Below are 19,213 nucleotides of genomic sequence, written 5' to 3' on the forward strand. Positions count from 1 at the left end.
AAGAGGTCCATTGATTCTGAGGCAGTGTCTGCTGGTCTTGCTGACAGTTTAAGTGAAGTTTTGATCGGGTGATGTATGATTGGGGAATGGACGGCCATGGTCCCAGTGCCGGTCAATGGGTAAAGGTAGTTTAAATTGTTTCGCCATGTACTAGATGAGTCAAAGGGCTTGGTTCTGTGCTGTACTTCTCCATAATTCTATAACAAAAATTACATGAACTGACAGCATCACAACTTTGAATATACTGGAGTCAGTTTTGTTGAACTGTTAAACCTCGAGACGGTGCACAAGCTGATTATTTGACTATATTTTGCCATTCAAAGCGTACATTAATCGCCGATTTAAGTGTTGAGGAATATTGAGACATCGAGACGAACGCGGAGGGTGAGGGAGTAAGAGTTTCGGTATCGACTGCCTGCATTTTGATCACTGCTGGAGAAAGATTCTGTGGGTGTTCTATCGCTGTGGTAGGCAGGTAGGGTCTTTGCCTCGTGTGGTGTCCCTCTCTCTCAATGAGGACAGTATTGTGGTTCTGTTTTTATGGATTGGACCATTGCATTTCTGGACTGTGGACTTTTTCAGACATATGGGTTTTATAATGTGTTTTTATCACCGATTCCTTTTTGTTTTGTTGCGTGAGGGGAGGGTGTTTGTGGGTTGATGCTCTATTAGTTTGTTGTGCGGGGGAGGGGTTGTTTTTTGGGGTTGATGTTCCTGCTTGTTTTTGTATGGAGCAGGGGGTCTTGGGAGGGGTTAATGCCGTTCTTTTTTTTGTACAGGGGGTGGGTTTGATGTTTCTCTCTGAATGTCATTCCTGTTCTTTCTTTGTTTCGTGGCTATCTGGAGATTACAAATTTCAGAGTTGTATATGGATACATGCTTTGATAATAAATGAACATTTGAACCTTTGAGCAGATAGGACCTGAGCCAAATAATGTCTCGTGTCTCCAAACATAATCTGAATCGCAGGCCTGTTGCACAGGAAACAACCGCACAGAAAAAGGATGTAATCACTTTCAGCTTTATTGCAACACTTTAGTGAAAGGTACACGCAAAATGTCACAACCTTAATCAAATTGTTCAAGATTCACAGAATAAAGATAATAAATCATTTTTTACAACCTGATGTGGTTTTATTTTGTGTGTGGACGCAGCAAGCAGAAGATTGTTCGCAATACCCACAATATAAAGTATGAAAATAAAATTTTGTAAAAGATTTGGAGTATTTTGTTTGGATCCAGCAAACAGGATGGATAAAGATGACCCAATAAATGTGCTGGCTATTCAGTGAGGTGTTATATAAAAGAGCAGAGAAGTGGATAATGCAAAGGATGCCCTCTGGGTTGTTTCCTAGGATGGAGTGCTACTTTATGAGGAATTGTCAAGCTATGTACTCTGATACTTTTTGGGATTATAAAAGCGGGAGATGACATTTCTGAAATATATAAGACTCTGCAGAACCTAAAAAAGAGGAGATGCTGAGTAAACATTGTCTCTCGAGGGCAATCAGAAACCAGGGGGTTGTAGTTTCATGATAAGGAGTTGCCTATTTGTGTCAGAAGTGAAGTGGGATTACATCTCACAGAGGGTCATGTGAGACATTGGAATCCTCTCATGATCAGGGATAAGGGGGTCAAGTCATTGGAATGTGCCAGGGGATGCAGTGGACACAGATGCCACATCAAGGTTTAAGATACATTTCGGCAAGATCCTGAATGGGAAAGGAACAGAGAGGTTGAGGAATGGAGAGATGGATGAATAGAGAGATAATGGGATGGAGGGATTCAGATGAATATACGGATAAGGGAAAGAAGGGTCAGAGGAATAGAGAGATAGAGGAACAGATACATAGAGGACCAAATACATAGAGGACCAGAAGATCAGACAAATGGAGGGTCAGATAAATGAATGGGAGGATAGAGGAATGGAGGGATAGAGAAATTGATGGGTAGATGAAGAGAGGATCAGATGAATGGAGGGGATAGAACAGACAGACAGAGGAACTGAGGATCAGAGTAAGGAGAGATGGAGGAATGGAGGGACAGAGGAATAGAGAGAAAGAGGAACAGAGGGATAGAGGAATGGAGGTTCAAGTAAATGGAGAGATAGAAGGGGAGGGATATAGAAATGAAGAATACAGGCAGATATACAGTTTAACTTGACGTCACTGATGGCAAGGGCACTGTGAGCCAAAGGGCCTTTTTGTGTGATAGACTCTATACTTTAATGCACACAGGATTGTGTTGGATGAGTTTTGATCCATGTTGTTATCGGGAACAGACAGGAGAGAGGAGCTGGACCCAGACCAGATCCAAGTGAATTTAATGAATTGGAGAGTTAGTTGAGAGAAGTTCCAGCACATTGAATCTGCTCTGATGACAGGCTCCACCACAGACCAGAGTTGTGGTGATTGTCTTTGTGGTGTTAAATCTGCTGTGATGGAGAATTCATCCTTGCTCCCTGAAATGTTGAACCTTCAGATTTGTGAGTATCCTGTTGTACATAATATTTATTATAAATTACTATAAATTGAACATTGCACATTTAGACGGAGACACAACATAGAGATTTTTACTCCTCATGTATATGAAGGATGTAAGTAATAAAGTCAATTTAATTCATTTGAATAGAATTAAACACTCAGAAAGGATTTCTCATGCAGCCTATGGCTGAGATATGGAGTTGGCTGCCTAAAGTGGGCCAGGAACTGACACTGCCACAGATTTTAAAGAGTGCAATGTGACTGCAAATTGTCGGAAAATTCAGGATCACCGAGAAACACCCAGGGAATGGGACTGATTCCTTCACTCCTGCAGAGAGCTGGCATGGTCTTGCTGGGCTGACCAACCCCTGAGATGCTTCAGAAATTCGAATTCATTGTCGAAGGAACCTCACAGCACAGAATGATGTTACTTCATCATTCATGTCTTTTGAAAAAGAGTATAAACACCCTCAACATTCCTGATAACCCTGCAGTCCCACTGGTTCAGTTCCAAACAGACAATTTTTGAAAATCACAATGATATAACCTACAGAAATACATTGCATTCATTTTAATGTCAACCGGGGGTTGGATGGTCTCGGATCACCAACAGTTCTGTGGTTAGCATATGAACAAATAATCTGATGGAAGGTGCAGACTATGGAATACAGCTGGAATTTCTGCTCCTGGTTTTCCAGACTCTCCCTGTTGATGTCCGTGAGGTTTCCCAGAACCTGCACCACTGCCAGGTCCCCACACTGTCCCGCTGAGTCCTGGGGCAGATTATCGGCTACTCATTGCAGATTTCCAATTCTCTCTGGGCTTCCTGTGGGGGCTCCCTATTGATACAAGGTATGGGAATGTTGTAACTGATGCTGGCTGCTGTTTTATTCCCAGGTTGGATCTTAATCCTCCTGGATTGTTACTCTGCGGTGACAGATTATCAGTGGGTCAGAATTCTTGCCGCCACGATTAAGACTTGGAGAGAAGTAAGGGTATAGTTTCCCAGTAAATGTAGCAATGAAAGTGTAGATGTGGGACCGGTTATCCACATCATGAAAGGACACTTTTTTTCCTTCATAATCCAGGTAGATCCGGATCTTTCTTGGGTGAACACTCAGCGCTAGGCGTTTCCATGGCTGAGTACAGGCCGAGTACTCAGTCCCATTTCTCAGTGTTACCACCCAATATCCATTATCCGGATTCAGGGAGATTTGCCCCTTCCTGTTGATGGAATCCTTGGCTATGCCAATGTTCCAGTTAGTCTTATTCCCCACTTCCACCTCCCAGGAATGTCTTCCTGATGTGAATCCTTCTGATCCCAGGACACACACACAGAAATCAAACCTCTGTGTGTTCTTGGGAAGCTCCCTCTGTTTCTCAATATTTCTCACGGTTCTCAGATCATCGGACAGCAGAAGAGAAGGATGGGCTGTGTTGGGGTCAAGGACAACCGGAGCTGGAAACAGATGGACACAGAATGTCAGTCAGTCACACTCACCACCCTCCCGACAGTACATTGGCGGCTGTGGAATCAGTAGGGATCCAAAGATCTAAACACAGAGACAGACCGATGACCGGTCTGCTCCCCACCTGCACAACAGGTAAAGGAGAGCACGTTCCTACGAGATGCAGCTGGGTGAGAGTGAAAGGCAGAGAGCGTGTGCGGAAAGACCAGAGGCTCTGTGTGAGGTCATGTGCAACATGGAAAGGCCGTGTCTGAGTTGGAGAGTGCTCAAAGGACAGCTGTACACATTCACCCCCAGTGGCATTGATACCTCTTGATCCAGCCCTTCCCCACATCTCTCAACACTGGTCACCACCCTCCATTCCCTCTATCCTCCTGTCCTGATGAAAGCTCCAGACCTGCAATGTCAACTGTCTATCATCCTGACATCCCTCTGTATCTTTCTCACAGCCCACAATGGGAATTCTGTCTGTTTCATCAGCAGACTTGGATACTTTGCACCCCACTGTCGCAACAAATCATTCATATAGATTATCAAAGATTTGATGCCCCTTTGATATCACACCTCACAGCTGACTGCATTCCATTAAAGAGCCCTTTCCAAATTCTCATTTCTCCAAAACTAACTGGAGATGCTCTCAGAATGTTCTGTGGAACTGCACTCTATTCCATGGTAAAGAAATCACCTTGGTCATCAGCCCTGGTGAGAGGGAACCCTCCTTCCATACAGTGGTGGGGCTAATTTGGGGAAGGAAAAGTTTTCCTCGTTTAACCGCAATGAGGGTTTGCCTTGTACAGACAGCAGGGAAGTGACAAGGTGTGGTATAGGTGGAAACAGGCACATTTGAAGAAGCAACAGACACAGCCTCTTTAATGCCAAATGACTGCAAATGGATGGCGAATGTTGGTGCATGGCGGTGGAAATGATGGAGGAGGGTGTAAATCACAGAAACTGAAAGCACGAGAGACCAGAGACTAGTTTCTTGTGTTTGTCCTGAATCTTGGAACATGCAGTGACATACATACCGCTCACACTAACTTTTATCTGAAACTTCTCAAGAATCCTTTCATTTCTCCTTTGAAATGATCACTGGGGTTGAGGATGACTAGAACTGGGCAGAGATAGATGCAGAATGTCAGTCATTCTCCAGTGAAGTCTCTGCCTCCTGACCATCACATTTCTTATTAGTCCATGCCCACCTACAAAGTGTGCACTGCCAACAGGAAATAACACAGGCATGGACAAGCCATGTGCAAATAACCAACATTCGACAGACTGCCACCAGGCCAACAGACATCACCAGGTCAGCGTTTCCCACATCTGCTCCATCATGCTTCAAAGAGATTTCTGGCCTGGGGGATTTATTTGTTAAAAGCTACAAGTGAAGTAATGCTGTAAATTGGTAAAAATATCAATTGAAATCAAATCAATGAGAGTTTTAAGACCTGCATGACGAAGTCTCCACCCCACCTGCATTGATGACGGTCAGCATCTTCTTCCACACTCTGTACTGCAGGGAGCCAACATGCTTCCCCACATTTATTAAAGGGTAAACCTTCTGCATCTCTGGCACAGGTCGCTTTGCTCTGGAAGAGATGACAATGTCAGTAGTGATCCATTGCCTGGGAGATAACCGATGTTAGAAATAGAAATTTCAACTCATAGCAACACAGGAAGTAAGTTATACCTTTTCTGAGTTTCTGGAAATTTCTGTGGAATAAAAACAAGTATTAATATTTATGTAGACATAAGATTTCAATCACAAAGTAATAGAAATGTTCCTGGGAGACAACATCTCTAAGATTCTATCCTGGGCCCAATATGGTGATGCAGTTACAAAGAAGGCATGTATGTGACTACATTTCATTAGGAGATAGAGGGGATTTGATTTGTCACCAAAGATTCACAAATTTCTACAAAAGTACTGTGGAGAGCATCTTAACTGGTTGCATCACCATCTGGTATAGAGGGGTCACTGCACAGGATCAGAAAAATATGCAAAATGTTGCAAACCCAGCCAGCCCCATCATGGGCACCAGCCTCCCCAGCATCGAGGAGATCTTCAAAAAGTGAGGCCTCATCTGTCATAAAGGATCCACATCACCTCTTCTCACTGCGGCCATCAAGGAGGAGGTACAGGAGACTGAAGACACACACACATCGTTTTAGGAACAGCTTCTTCCCTTCTGACACAAGAATTCTGAATGGACATTGAACCCATGTACACTATCTCACTATTTTTTTCCTTTTTCCCTCTCTTTTTCACTAATTATTTACTTTTCATATATCTCTAATTTTTAAACTTTGTATTAGAATGCACTGCTGCTGCAAGCAACACATTTTTAATGACAATTGCCAGTGATACTAAACCAGATTCTGATTCTGTTACCCTATGGACGGATATCCCACAACACGAGGAATAGTACGCGCTCACTGCACATCAGAACTGACAGGATTAAAAACCGGAGGCATCACAGGGTGGTTAGAGCAGAAAACTGGCTCAGTCAGGAGACATTTGTCCTCTGTTCCCTTTTGAATTTACTGCTGATGCTCAGAACAATCAGAACATTTTCCCACACTGCACAGTTATGGTCAAACTCCCGGTCTGACACCAGTGAGTAGGGAGAGACTGGATAGCAGTCACTGGAGTTTCACTGTAAATGTTCTGTGATTGAGAATGTTGTTGTTGTTTCTGAATGAAGTTAACTTGATAAACCATGTGCTATTCTTGACACCCATTACAGGAATGATGCACAGAAATTGGAAAGGATGCATGTGATGTTCATCAGGATGTTGCCTGGATTAGGGGGTATGAGCTGTAAGGAGAGGTTGCCATTCTTGTTTTTTTTTTCTATCTGGAGCACCGGAGGCTGAGGGAAGACCTGAAAGAAGTAAACAAAATTATGAGAGGCATGGTTAATGTGAAGACACACACACAAGATGTTGGAGAAACTCAGCAGATCATGCAGCATCTATGGAAGTAAACAAGCAATTGACATAATGTATATAATGTAGAGAGAATCATTTACCCAGGCTAGAAATTTAAAATAGGAGAGGACAAGATTTCAGGTAGTAGCAGAAAGTTTAAAGGAGATTTACTGGGCAAAGGTTTCACACAGAGAGTGGTGGATGCCTGGAATTTGCTGCAAGGGGTGCTGCTGGAAGTAGATAATGGTGGCTTACAGACTTTTAGATAGACGTGAATAAACAGGAGGAGTGTGGACCATGTACATGCAGGAGGGGTTCAGATTAATATGGTATCATGTTCAGCAAAAACATCATGGGTCAAAGGGTGTCACCTGATGTGAAGTGAGAGACGTTGAAGCAGATCGATATTTCACAGACTTCAATGCGAACAATGTTAAGGGGAAAAAAAAAACAATAAACAGGGCCATTGACTAAACACCCAAATTGAAAACGAAGCCTACACTGCGGCTGAAAAGAACAACTAAGAATAAAACGAATACCGCTAGTCTTCAGAGTCAGCTGACACGACAGTACAATTTCTCAGGCAAGACGGAATGCATAATAGCTATGTCTAAGTCTCAACAAACGTCAGGATGGAATGAATGGAGTTAAATACTATCACAATGAAATAATAATTAGCTGACACCTGCATGTTCACGAGTGCAATTGCTGAATCTGTGGTTGTGACAAAAGGCTGTTCCTGTGCGGTTCTGTTCTATGTTCTTCACATTGCCATAATTTCACAGCAACAAGCAGGGTCAAGATTTTGGAACTAGGAGGAATACTTATGCTACTGGGCACCAGAATTAGTGAAACAAATGGCACAAATGATGCACAAATGAATCTCAAGGTAGTATAAGGTGATATCTACCTAATTTGATAATAAATGTGAATATTACAGCGGTTAGTGCATTTTATATTAGTCACCAATGGGCATGTATTTTGAGATGGCTCTCTTGGTGTAACAAGTTTAGCACTGTGATCTCTAGTGCTACATTTTCCTCTTCCTGGTGAAGTATAAAATGTCATCTTTCTCAGCATTAAATTTCATCTGGCACCAAGCTACCACCCACCATCCTGTTTACTTCACCATAACGTCTATTTATCACCATTTCATCTCATCATTTCACCAAACATGGTGAATCCAAAATATGTATTAGCTGAATATATGGTGAAGCAGAGGATTCAAAGGGAAGGGGTCACTTGCTCAAATTCAGATAATTAACTGAAGTAAAAGAAATTTAAAACAGATAGAGAATAAGAGAGAGTTTTCAAACTGTAAAATTTGAGGTGAGACTGAAGCTGGATCATATAGTCATGGGTGTCAGGGGCTGGTAATGCTAGTAAACATCGCTGTGGGACTGATGAGAGGAACGGCCTGACTCCATACCATTAGAGTAATAATAGTTTACGATTGAATGGCAAACTGTTTGATCTTAATAGCAGTGTTAACAAAAGAATGGAGAGAATAAAATCAGGTCAAGGTACTGTTAAAAATTTGATGCTGTCCTCTTCCTTCAGCCCTTCTTCAATGTCCTGAATGGTGTCTGAAAGTGATGAGATGACTTCTGTTCCATCCTTGATCTTTCCCTTCATCTCCAGGCAGTTTCTCTCTCTCTCCAATTTGAGATCTTCCAGCACGATCCTTTGTTCATCACGGAGAAACTGATGCAGTGTTTCGAAATCTGCTTTAATCTGTTTCTCTGCCATTTCTCCCTGGTCCTTTGGAAAATAAGAGAGAGTTTGAGCACTGACAGATATTGTGTTGTTACCAGAATCTGTGACATCTCACTACTGGAAGCCAGGCAACAACTTACTCTGAACAGGAGGCTCTAACTAAGGTTAAGGGGGAGGCATATTAGTTTTCTCAGGATTTACCAATACAGGAGGTCAGTGAGGGATAATTACGTTGACTGAATTATTCACTCGCAGTTTGAGTTTCAAAGCAAAACAAAATGTGATTGCAGCTTATGGAACAATCTGATATTATTATGTACCTGAATATGCTTTAATGTTTTCTCATAATCACTTTTTACAGCAGCACATTCCTCCTTCTTGTCCAGAATTGGCTTCAGTGAGGTTTTCAGTTCTTCCTGCAAGAGATCAATTTCCTTTTACAATTTGGTGTCTCTGGAGGTCTGAAAACTAAATACTTTATTTTGTTTAATTAACAGAGATTCTTAGAAAGGTTTCATTCTCTTGAATAAAGCAGTATAAGTATTTCATATAAAGTGAGAAGTATGAGCACAATAGAGTGAAACGATCTCCCCTAATATTTCAACCGCGGAATTAATAATATCTGTGAACAAAACATTGGGAAAAGAGTTTTTAAGGATGCGCTTACAGGAAGAAAGATAGAAATGCAATGACAGAGTTTAGGTGCCTGATAGTGAAAGGCACGACCAGCAATGTGGATTATGATGGCTATCAGCTGGGCTGTAAGATATCATCATTAGACCATGGCTGTGTCAGGCTTTTCCTTCCCTATGTGGCGTTCAAGATTATTTATTTGGAATTTAAGTACAGAGATTATAACTCTGAAATCTCTCCATGTAGAATGTTATTTAATTGTAAAGTTTTAAAATAAGATTATTGATGAAAAATATTAATAACATTACAATTACAGTTAATGGAAATAATATGTGGAATCAGCGGGTTGTCCCATGAGAAATGGATCAGATTTCGGGTCTCAACGTGGACATAGGTGCTTCATCACTTCCGAGCTGTACTAATCCCACCTTATTGCCCTCGCATTCCACCCAACCAGCCTTATCCTCAGCTACACACCACAAACAATTTACAGTGGCCAATTAAACCAATATCCTGCATGTCTTTGTGATGTGGAAAGAAACTGGAGCACCTGGTGGAAACTCCCAGCGTCACAGACAGAATGTGAAACTCCACACAGACAGTAAATGGGTCTCTGGAACTACAGCTCCTGTACCACCGTACCACACATGACAGACAGATACAAGATCCTGAAGGGTAATGATAGAGTGGATGTGGAGATTATGTCTATTCCTGTGACAGAACCTTGAACTTAGGGTCATATTCAAAAATAAGGCATTAGCCACTCCTAAAAGATTATTTTTCATTCCCTTAGAAGATCATAAATGGTTGGAACTCCCTTCCAGTGAAAATGGCCCTGAATGTGGAGGTATCTTCTTGTGAAGCAAAAGGATGAAAGGTTCCTGGGGATGACAGGAATTGGATTGAGACAACAGTACAATCACCTCTGATCCTATAAGCTGGTGTCATGAGGTTGGGGTCTCATCTATGACTGTTCATGATTCAAAAAGAAGATTTTTGAAAAACCGAAGCTGGAAATCTGAAATGGACTGTAGATGTTGGAAATACTCAGTCTCTGAGTTTGTGACCCAGCAAGTCTGTTTCAATGATTTCATGTGATTCTATGTTTGTACCTAACAATCTATTTATCTGTCGGCCTATCTTTCTAAAAGAAAGACATTTCAATGGGTACATTTAATGTCAGAGAAATGTATTTAGATTAGATTACAATATACATCCTGAATTTGTTTCCAGACTGATTCCCAAGTTACTCAGGGAAGAGCATTTCCCATACCCGGTTAAAGTCGATCGTGCACATCGCTCTCTCCAGCCGAATCCGGCTGACGGCACTAAGCCGCGCACCATCTTGGCACGTATCCATCACTTTCAAGTGAAAGAGCTGATCCTGCACCGCAGCAGACTACGACCCGTGGGGTACAAGGGAAATAAAGTCTTGATCTTCCCGGACTATACTAATAGGGTGATGACTCAACATTGTGCCTTTCCGATGTACTGCAAACTCTGCGTGACGGAGGAATCAAGCACAGCCTGCGGTATCCGGCTAGGCTATATATTTATCATCAAGATGGAAGAGCGTCTATAGTATACGATGACTCGATGGAAGCAACATGATTCTTGGAAAGGAATAACGCACGCAAAAGGGGTAGATATACTGACACTGTTTATTCAGCTTATACTTGCGCTGGTTTGCATGTTGGATAAGGGGAGGGAGGGACCTGCTTGTTATATGTAGTTTTATGATGCTGTATGCCACACTGGGATTTCATTGCAGATAATGTTCTAAATATGTCTGTTATTGTAATGGTTAAAGTTGAGTTGGTGTCATGAATGTTCAGCTTCAGGTGCGGACACTGAATAACTCTCCCCAGCCCTAATAGCATTTGTTTAATGGTATTATATAGTTTGTGTTATAAATTTTCTCGGAGAGGGAGTTTGTGATAATTGTGTAATGTTAGTTACCTGCCCAGCAGCTCCTTTTGGGATGGAAATGGGGAACTATGTGTCTGGTTTAGGGAGACACGAAGCAGGGTGGGTTAGGGTGTGAGTTGGTTTTGTTCATGGCTCAGACATGGTTTTTTGTGTATGTTGTGTTTTTCTGAGGCTGCCAGTTATTCTGCATTGTTTACTATGTTTGTGCTCAACTCTAACAATCTCTTTTTAATTCTCATATGCAGAGGCCATGTGGTAGAACGCATCTGGGGGGTAAAGATATTACAATAGTCTCGTGGAATGTTAAGGGGCTTGGTCATGTTGTTAAGAGGGATAAAGTTTTTAGACATCTCAAATCTCTATCTGCAGATGTGAATTTTCTACAGGAAACCCATATCAAAGTAACTGAGCAACGCAGATTGAGGTCTAGCTGGATATCGCAGGTTTACCAGTCACCATTTACTTCTCATGCCCGTGGAGTGGCTATCCTCTTTAGGAAAAATATTCCATTTCAACTCACTTCCACGACCACAGATCCTCTCGGCAGGTTTATCATGACCTCTGGCACCATTAATTCGTTTCCGCTAACCTTCCTTAATATTTACGGAACACAGACGAGACAAACATGTTTCAAGAAAGTTTTTGATTTACTTCCGGATGCCAGTAATTCAAATATAATAATCGGCGGTGACTTGAATTGCTATCTCGATCCATATTTAGATAGATTGTCCTCCCGCTCGCCCTCAAATATCGTGTCAGTGCAGGTCCTAAATAATTTGATTAGATCTAGGAATTTAGTAGGTATCTGGCGAGTTCAACATCCCACCGACAAGGACTATTCTTATTATTCTCATGTTCACAAATCTTATAGCAGAAGAGACTATTTTTTGGTTGACTCTCATTTAATTTCTCCTGTTACTAATACAAATTATCATAATATATTAATTTCTGATCATAGCCCCTTGACAATGTCCCTAAATCCCTCCCTTTCCAAACGTATCTATTCCTGGCGTTTTAACCCCTCCCTACTCACTGATAAGAAGTTTATAGATAATATCACCACCAGATTAAAAGATTTTATAGAAATTAATGATAAGTGCGAGGTGTCAGATTCCATATTCTGGGAGACATTAAAAGTTGTAATTCGTGGGTATATAATTTCATATGAATCCGCTGCTAATAGGGAGAGAGATGGGCGATTGTTAGAGATTGAGAATACTCTCCCAACCCTCGAAGTGACATACAAGGCTTCGAAATCCTCTGAAGATTATAATAAAATAATGAAGCTTAAATATAAGTACAATTGTATCTTGTGCAGTGAAATAAATAGCCTCCTCTTAAAATTAAAACAAAACCATTTCGAAATGGGGGAAAAGCCTGAGGGGCTCCTGGCACGGCAGCTCGGGAGTGCCCAGGCCCTAAGGTCAATTCATTGCATGAGATCGAGGACGGGTACCCTGTTAACTAACCCCAAGGAGTTAAATGACTGTTTTAAAGAATTTTACAGTCAACTCTACACTTCTAAATGCAATGTCACTCAATCTGATTTGAATGACTTCTTTGATTCTCTTGTAATGCCAAAACTTAGTGACGCTGCTAGGGAGGACCTAAATTCTGACTTCACATTGGAAGAAATAACTTCTGCCATTAAGTCATTTCCTTCCGGCAAGGCTGCTGGGCCAAATGGATTTGGCTGTGAATTTTATAAGAAATGTTGTGATATCCTTGCCCCACTTCTCCTCAGAATGATATCTTGCTCTAAGAGAGATAAAGCCTTGCCTAGGACATTGTACGAGGCTAACATTTCCCTCATTTTAAAGAAAGGTAAAGAGGGAACAGACTCAGCCAGCTATAGGCCCATTGCACTCCAGAATTTCAATAGAAAGGTGATTGCTAAAATGCTGTCTAACCGACTAAATAAGCATTTGTCATCTATCATTCATCCTGATCAGACAGGATTTATCCCAGGTAGGTTCTCTTTTCCCAATGTCAGATGCCTCCTTAATACTATGTATGCTGATCATGGGAAAGCTACTGGGGCAGCAATTTTATCCCTTGATGCACAGAAGGCTTTTGACCAGATTGAGTGGCCTTACATGTTTGAGTCAGGTACAGGTTTGGGTTTGGCAAGTCATTTGTATCTTGGGTAAAACTGATATACACCAGCCCAATGTGCTCCATTATAACCAATGGTGACAATTCAACTATGTTTCCCTGACATCGTTCGGTTCATCAGGAGTGCCCTCTCTCACTGGCCCTTTTTGCCATCGCGGTAGATCCCCTTGACCTAAAAATAAGAAGTCACCCAAATATTGCGGGTTTGGAAGTGGGAGGTATTGAAACACTTATTAGTTCATATGCCAACGATGTGATACTGTACTTACAAAACTCAGAAAAGTCAGTCTCCCTTCTTCTAGATTTAATCACCTCTTTTGGCAGACTATCGGGATACTCAATCAATTGGACAAAAAGTGACTTTGTGCCCCTCTCCAACGTCTACACTCAGGGTTTTTTGGAAAGTGCCCCATGCAAAGTAGTTAAAGATCACTTTACTTATCTTGGCTTGGCAATCCCCAAAGATCTTGAATTAATATTTAAATTAAACTTTGCGGAGTTTATTTCAAAACTTAAACAGAATATAGGAAGTTGGAAAACCCTACCTCTGTCCATGATCAGTCATATAAATTCAATTAAAGTGGTTTCCCTTCTTAGGTTTCTCTACCTTTGTCAAAATCTCCCCATTTTTCTGACATCAGCCTTCTTTAAAGAATTGGACTCCATAATTTTGTCTTATATCTGGAATTATAAGAATCACAGGATTTTGAAAATTCATTTACAAAAGCCCAAGTCTGAAGGAGGGCTGGGATTACCTGTATTCAGACACTATTATTGGGCTGTCAATGGTAGGGCTTTAATATTTTGGCAACAGGGGGCTCCAGATAACCTGGCCCCTGGGGCTCCCTTGTGGCTATGTATGGAGTCTAACTCTGTTGTCAATTCCTCCTTGCCAACCATGCTGTTCTCTAAGTTAGAAAAGCCTGGGACTTCAAAATGTTTGAGTTTTGTTTTGAAAAATTCTGTCAGAATTCTAAATCAGATTAGGAGCATTCTGAATTTACCAGAGACCTCTGTACAAACACCAAACTCTTTCAATCACTCCTTTCTACCTTCATGGTCAGTTAAAACATGCTTGGAGGGAAAGGTTCAAGTTTCTATTGAAGACCTGTGCATAGAGGGACGGTTTGCAACATTTACTCTGCTGAAAGAGAAACTTGAGCTGCCTCATTCGCACTTTTTTCATTACGTACAAATTAGACACTACATTCAATCTAAGATTTGTAATTTTGAAATCCTTCCAGGGAAGCATATATTTTTTGATATTTTAAAGAACCCTCGTGACTCCTAGCATCTAGTTTCTAAGTTTGTACTTTTGTTTGATAATTGCACTGTAGCATCTATTGTGAAGATTAGAGACGCCTGGAGAGAGGAGTTGGGCACTGAATTATCTGAAGCTGCCTGGGAGAAGAGTTTGTGTATGATACAGGTTTGCTCTGTTACCATCAGACACCAAATGAGCCAGTTAAATTTGACCACCGTCTCCACTACTCTAAACTTAGATTGCACAGGATTTACCCTTCTCTCTCGCCAATGTGTGATAGATGCCAAGGGACGGAGGCCACGTTGTCACACACCTTTTGGTTTTGCACATTACTGAGTGGATTTTCGTCCAACATACTTATCAGGTACTCAAAGGCCTATAAAAGATCCTTCCCCTTGGAAGCTGCTCTTGCCATCTTCGGCTGCTCGCAATCTACTATTTGTTTCTCTACAGCCATACAACAGTCTCTGAAGCTGGGGATGACTGTCGCCAAAGGACTTATCTTGAAGGAATAACAATCATCCTCTGCCCCTTCCTTTCAGAGATAGATGGCTGACATGATCTCAGTCATACAGATGGAGAAACTTAGATTCTTGAGATCCAAATCAATTTTTTTTAAATCGGCTGTCTGGGATCCATTTCTTGCGTACCTGGATGAGGCTGGAGACGGATGAACAATTTCCCCCCAGCTGATTTCTCACAGCCCTCATTTGAGATTTAATGTTTAGTATGTCTGAGCACTTTGTACAATAGGCATCCCTGTAAGGATATGTCCCTGTTTTTTGCTTATTTCATTCTTACACATGTCTGAGCTGGTATGTTCTTGTTGATTTCATTGTTTTTTTTGAAAATATTGAAAATGAAGTATATATAAAAAGCAGCAGCAAAGCATCAATAAAGACACAGACTTGCAGTACCCTAAAGACTACTTGCTCACCTGGTCATTCAACACACCACGGGCTCTCTCTCTCCCTAATCAGGGAAAAAAGAGGTCTCCCCATTTCACAGCGAGAGGGGAGACATAATGTACAACTCGCCAATTTATGATGTTAAAAGCCTGTTGTATCGCTTCTTCCGAGCTCTGCGCCCAAAGAGCTCGGGTCTCCAGGCACACAGCCAGCAGGCAACTCACAGTTTTCACTCAGAAGGACATTTCACGAGAACTGGGGGAATTTGTTAACAAGGGTGGCATGTGTAGTACATTCTGTCTCAAGATTGTAGTTCAATTGCTGAAACACCTGCAGTTTGGTGAGTTGTGTATCTGGGATGGGAAGTCCATGTGGTTTACCGAGTGGTTAAGATGCATCTGGATCACATCGATGTTTGCCCCCCCCCCCAAGCATTCAACTGTTTTCCCTCAGTCTATCTGGTGCAGTGAGATCCCTGACCAGGGAGCCTTCTGCATGATGGAAGCTCTCAGAACCCTCACAAATACATCAGTCTTGACTCAACACATGCAAACGTCCTGGGCTGTTAATTATTTTCTGATTTGTGTTTGGTGCTCAAAGTACAAGACACCATGTGCACAAAACCTTCATTAGCAGAATCAGATTATGCAATTATCAAGGGAATTTCTATAAATTATTTGAAATCTTTAAATAATTTATGCTTGGTACAGACTACACAATGTATGGTCATTTCAGGACTCAACACACTGAAGCAAGAGTTTCAGATCATTCTGAAAGGAAATTGGCACCTGAATACAAATGCCACTCTGCAGAACAGTAGAGTACACCCTTCATCAGAAATCTTCATTATTTTAAGTTTGGTTTGTTAGGGTTCCCAGACTTGTTCAGGGAGAGTCGAGGATTCCAGCAAGTGAGGAAATAATTCTTGTGGAATGCATAAGCTTAATGTGCTAGACTGTGTTGGTTTCATCAGGGAGATGAAAACACAAGGGATTGTGTTGCTCAGCGAGATTTAAGAATCAACATAATCACACTACATAACGGGAAAATAACAGCAGTAAGATTGCAGACTGTTAAAATGCAGATGACATTCCAAGGAAAGGTCACATAGAGCCTACAGGTTGAACTGGTATTGGGCCAATTGATGGGAAGGTTTAGTCACAAACAAGCGATAATCTGCAAATGCTGGAAATCCAAGCAACACACACAAAATGTTGGACGACTGAAGGCAGAATAATATTTCCAAAAGGTTTCAACCCGAAATGTCCACCGTACTCTTTTCCTCAAAGCTGCCTGGCCTGCTGAGTTCCTCCAGCATTTTGTGGGAAGGTTTAGTCATCATTTACCAGTTTTTCTTCAGTGAATACATATCCTCTTCTTGTCAGGCCACTCCTTAGTGTCAAGGATGATGTATTTCCTTGCCTATTTAACTATACCAATGAATTAATTTATTGAGATTCCGTGTGGGTAGACCCTTCTGGCCCTTCGAGCCAAATCGCCCACCAATCCCCTAATTTATTGGTAGCCTAATTGTGGGACAATTCATAATTAACTGCAACCCGTATGTCTTTGGATTGTGGGTGGAAACTGGAGCATCTAAAAGGAACACACACAGTCACGGGGAGAACGTACAAATTTTTACTGGCACCGGCAGGAAAGTAGAAGAAGCATGAATTCTTTGAATGTTTCTGGCCACGGTGCAACAACTACTGCACAACACAGACAGAGTGCAATCTTTTCCATCATTGTTGCACTTTCCGTCTGAAGCACCTTCGATAATTCCAAAAGACTGAAGTAGGGTAAATACTGAAAGGCTTTTATTCGCAGTAAAATGTGACCTCCATGCTGAGTGTCTGCCCCCGGTCTGAGGTGGAGGAGCAGGGCGAAATCGCCTTTATTCAGGGGTCTGTGGGAGGAGCCACAGGGGCAGTCAGCAGAGGGGCTTGTCCAGACAGTTAACCCAGTTACAACATATATATATGTTTTACCACACCATCAGAGTACTTTGCATGACTAAAATCTGGTTTCTGGAGGTCATCTAGCAGTTTAACGTGAAGTGTCACCCCACTGTTGTATCACTGTTCACCAGTGTAACCAGTGTCAGACTCTGTAGGAAAGTCTCTGAACATTTCCCCAGTCTCTCCTCATTAGGACAAGGGGAGAGAGGATGTTTACAGATTTATAGAGATACGGAGTGAATTAGGCCCTTCTGGCCCTTTCAGACCCCTGGTTAACATTAGCCTAATCATGGGACAATTTACAGTGGCCAATTAACCTACCAAGGGAGAAAACCAGAGCACACGAAGGAAACCCACATGGTCAAGTTGAGAATATACAAACTCAGTGGACCCAGATAATAAGGTTCATTTCCCACGGTGCAGGATAGAGGCAGTGGACCGTGAGGTCTGTCTGAGCTGACCGCCTGCTCCACACCTGAGGACATCTCTACCCCAGGGCAGATGGGAAAAGAGAGTACATGGATGTGGAGAGGATGCTAGCCTGAGACCAGAGGACACAACCTCAGAATAGAGGGATGTCCTTGTAGAACAGAGATGAGCAGGAATTTCTTTAGCCAGAGAGTGGTGAATCTATGGAATTCGTTGCCACAGGCAGCTACGGAGGCCGTTTTTAAGTATATTTAAGGCAAAGGCAAATAGATTCTTGATTGGTCAGGGCATGGAGGGATATGGGAGAAGGCAGGAGACTGGGTCTGAGAGGAAAACTTTATCAGTCATGAGGAAGCGGTGGAGCAGACTCGATTGGCCAAATTGCCTAATTCTGATCCTATATCTCATGGTGTGTGTTGGCTCATTGGAAGCCTTCTGGGTGGCTGGGCTCACCCCAGATAGGATGAGTTGTATTTTTTTAAATATTCGGCATATTGCAGAAAGAATTACAAGGGGTTGATTGGGAAACATCAATGTTTCAGGCACATCTTGCGATTTGAACTCGAATTAATTAAAATTCCGACATAAAAAAAATGGAGGAATTCAGCTGGTCTGGCGCCACCTACAGAGGGAAATACAATCGATGTTTCGGTCCCATTCTGGCTTCTGCTCCTGTCTTTCCAGTCCCGATTGAAGGTCTCAGCCAACACTTTGTTCCCCTTGACTAGCTGAGTTCCACCAGCAATTTGTGCGTTTTCGACCCTATTCACCTTTCTGCGTCCCGAACAATGTTGTACAGAACTACGCCTTTAAACAGAAACCCATTATCTAAAGTTCGGATTCTGGAGATAAAACTGACACGTTTGGATGTTTTGATTTTCACAGTCTGCTCACCTTGAACTCCTGCACGGCCTCTTCCAGCAGCAACAGCTCGTGGCCACGATGATTCTTTGAATGCTGACAGAGCACACAGATGGCCTGCTTGTCGGTCTGGCAAAATAGGGTCAGGGTCTCCTTGTGGCGGCTGCATTCCTGCTGAGTTGTCTCCCGTTTCGCAAACGACTCAACGATGCCGGCGAGGGTGTGATTTGGCCTCAGAATTTTGGAGGAAGTCTCTCTTCTACATATGGGACAGGCCGCTGTGCCGGGGATCTTCCAGTACTGAGTAATACAGGATCGGCAGAAGCTGTGATCACAGTCGATTAAGACAGGATCTTGAAACAGATTATGACATACAGCACAAGACAGATGATCTTCCATGTCCAAGGACTCTCTGAGTTCACAGTGACCAACTAAAATGGTGCCCGAAGAGCGAAAAACGCTGGCTTTCACTTTCTGTTCCTGTGTTCTACCCGGAACTACAGCACCAATCAACACACCGT

At 42.2% G+C, this 19,213-nt stretch overlaps 1 protein-coding gene across 1 annotated transcript; it reads right to left on the reverse strand.

The window, feature by feature from the left end:
- Positions 1-1,014: 1,014 nt before the first annotated feature.
- LOC140198297 (zinc-binding protein A33-like) lies at positions 1,015-19,170 on the reverse strand. The gene is made up of 6 exons (XM_072259362.1): positions 18,726-19,170; positions 8,916-9,011; positions 8,407-8,640; positions 5,639-5,661; positions 5,422-5,537; positions 1,015-3,941 (listed from the first exon to the last, which is right to left on the reverse strand). The coding sequence occupies exons 1-6, from the start codon at positions 19,089-19,091 to the stop codon at positions 3,388-3,390; spliced, it is 1,389 nt and encodes a 462-aa protein (XP_072115463.1). The 5' UTR covers positions 19,092-19,170; the 3' UTR covers positions 1,015-3,387.
- Positions 19,171-19,213: the final 43 nt, after the last annotated feature.

This window comes from Mobula birostris, chromosome 5, assembly GCF_030028105.1.
Source record: "Mobula birostris isolate sMobBir1 chromosome 5, sMobBir1.hap1, whole genome shotgun sequence".
In the NCBI taxonomy this organism is placed as follows: Eukaryota; Metazoa; Chordata; class Chondrichthyes; order Myliobatiformes; family Myliobatidae; genus Mobula; species Mobula birostris.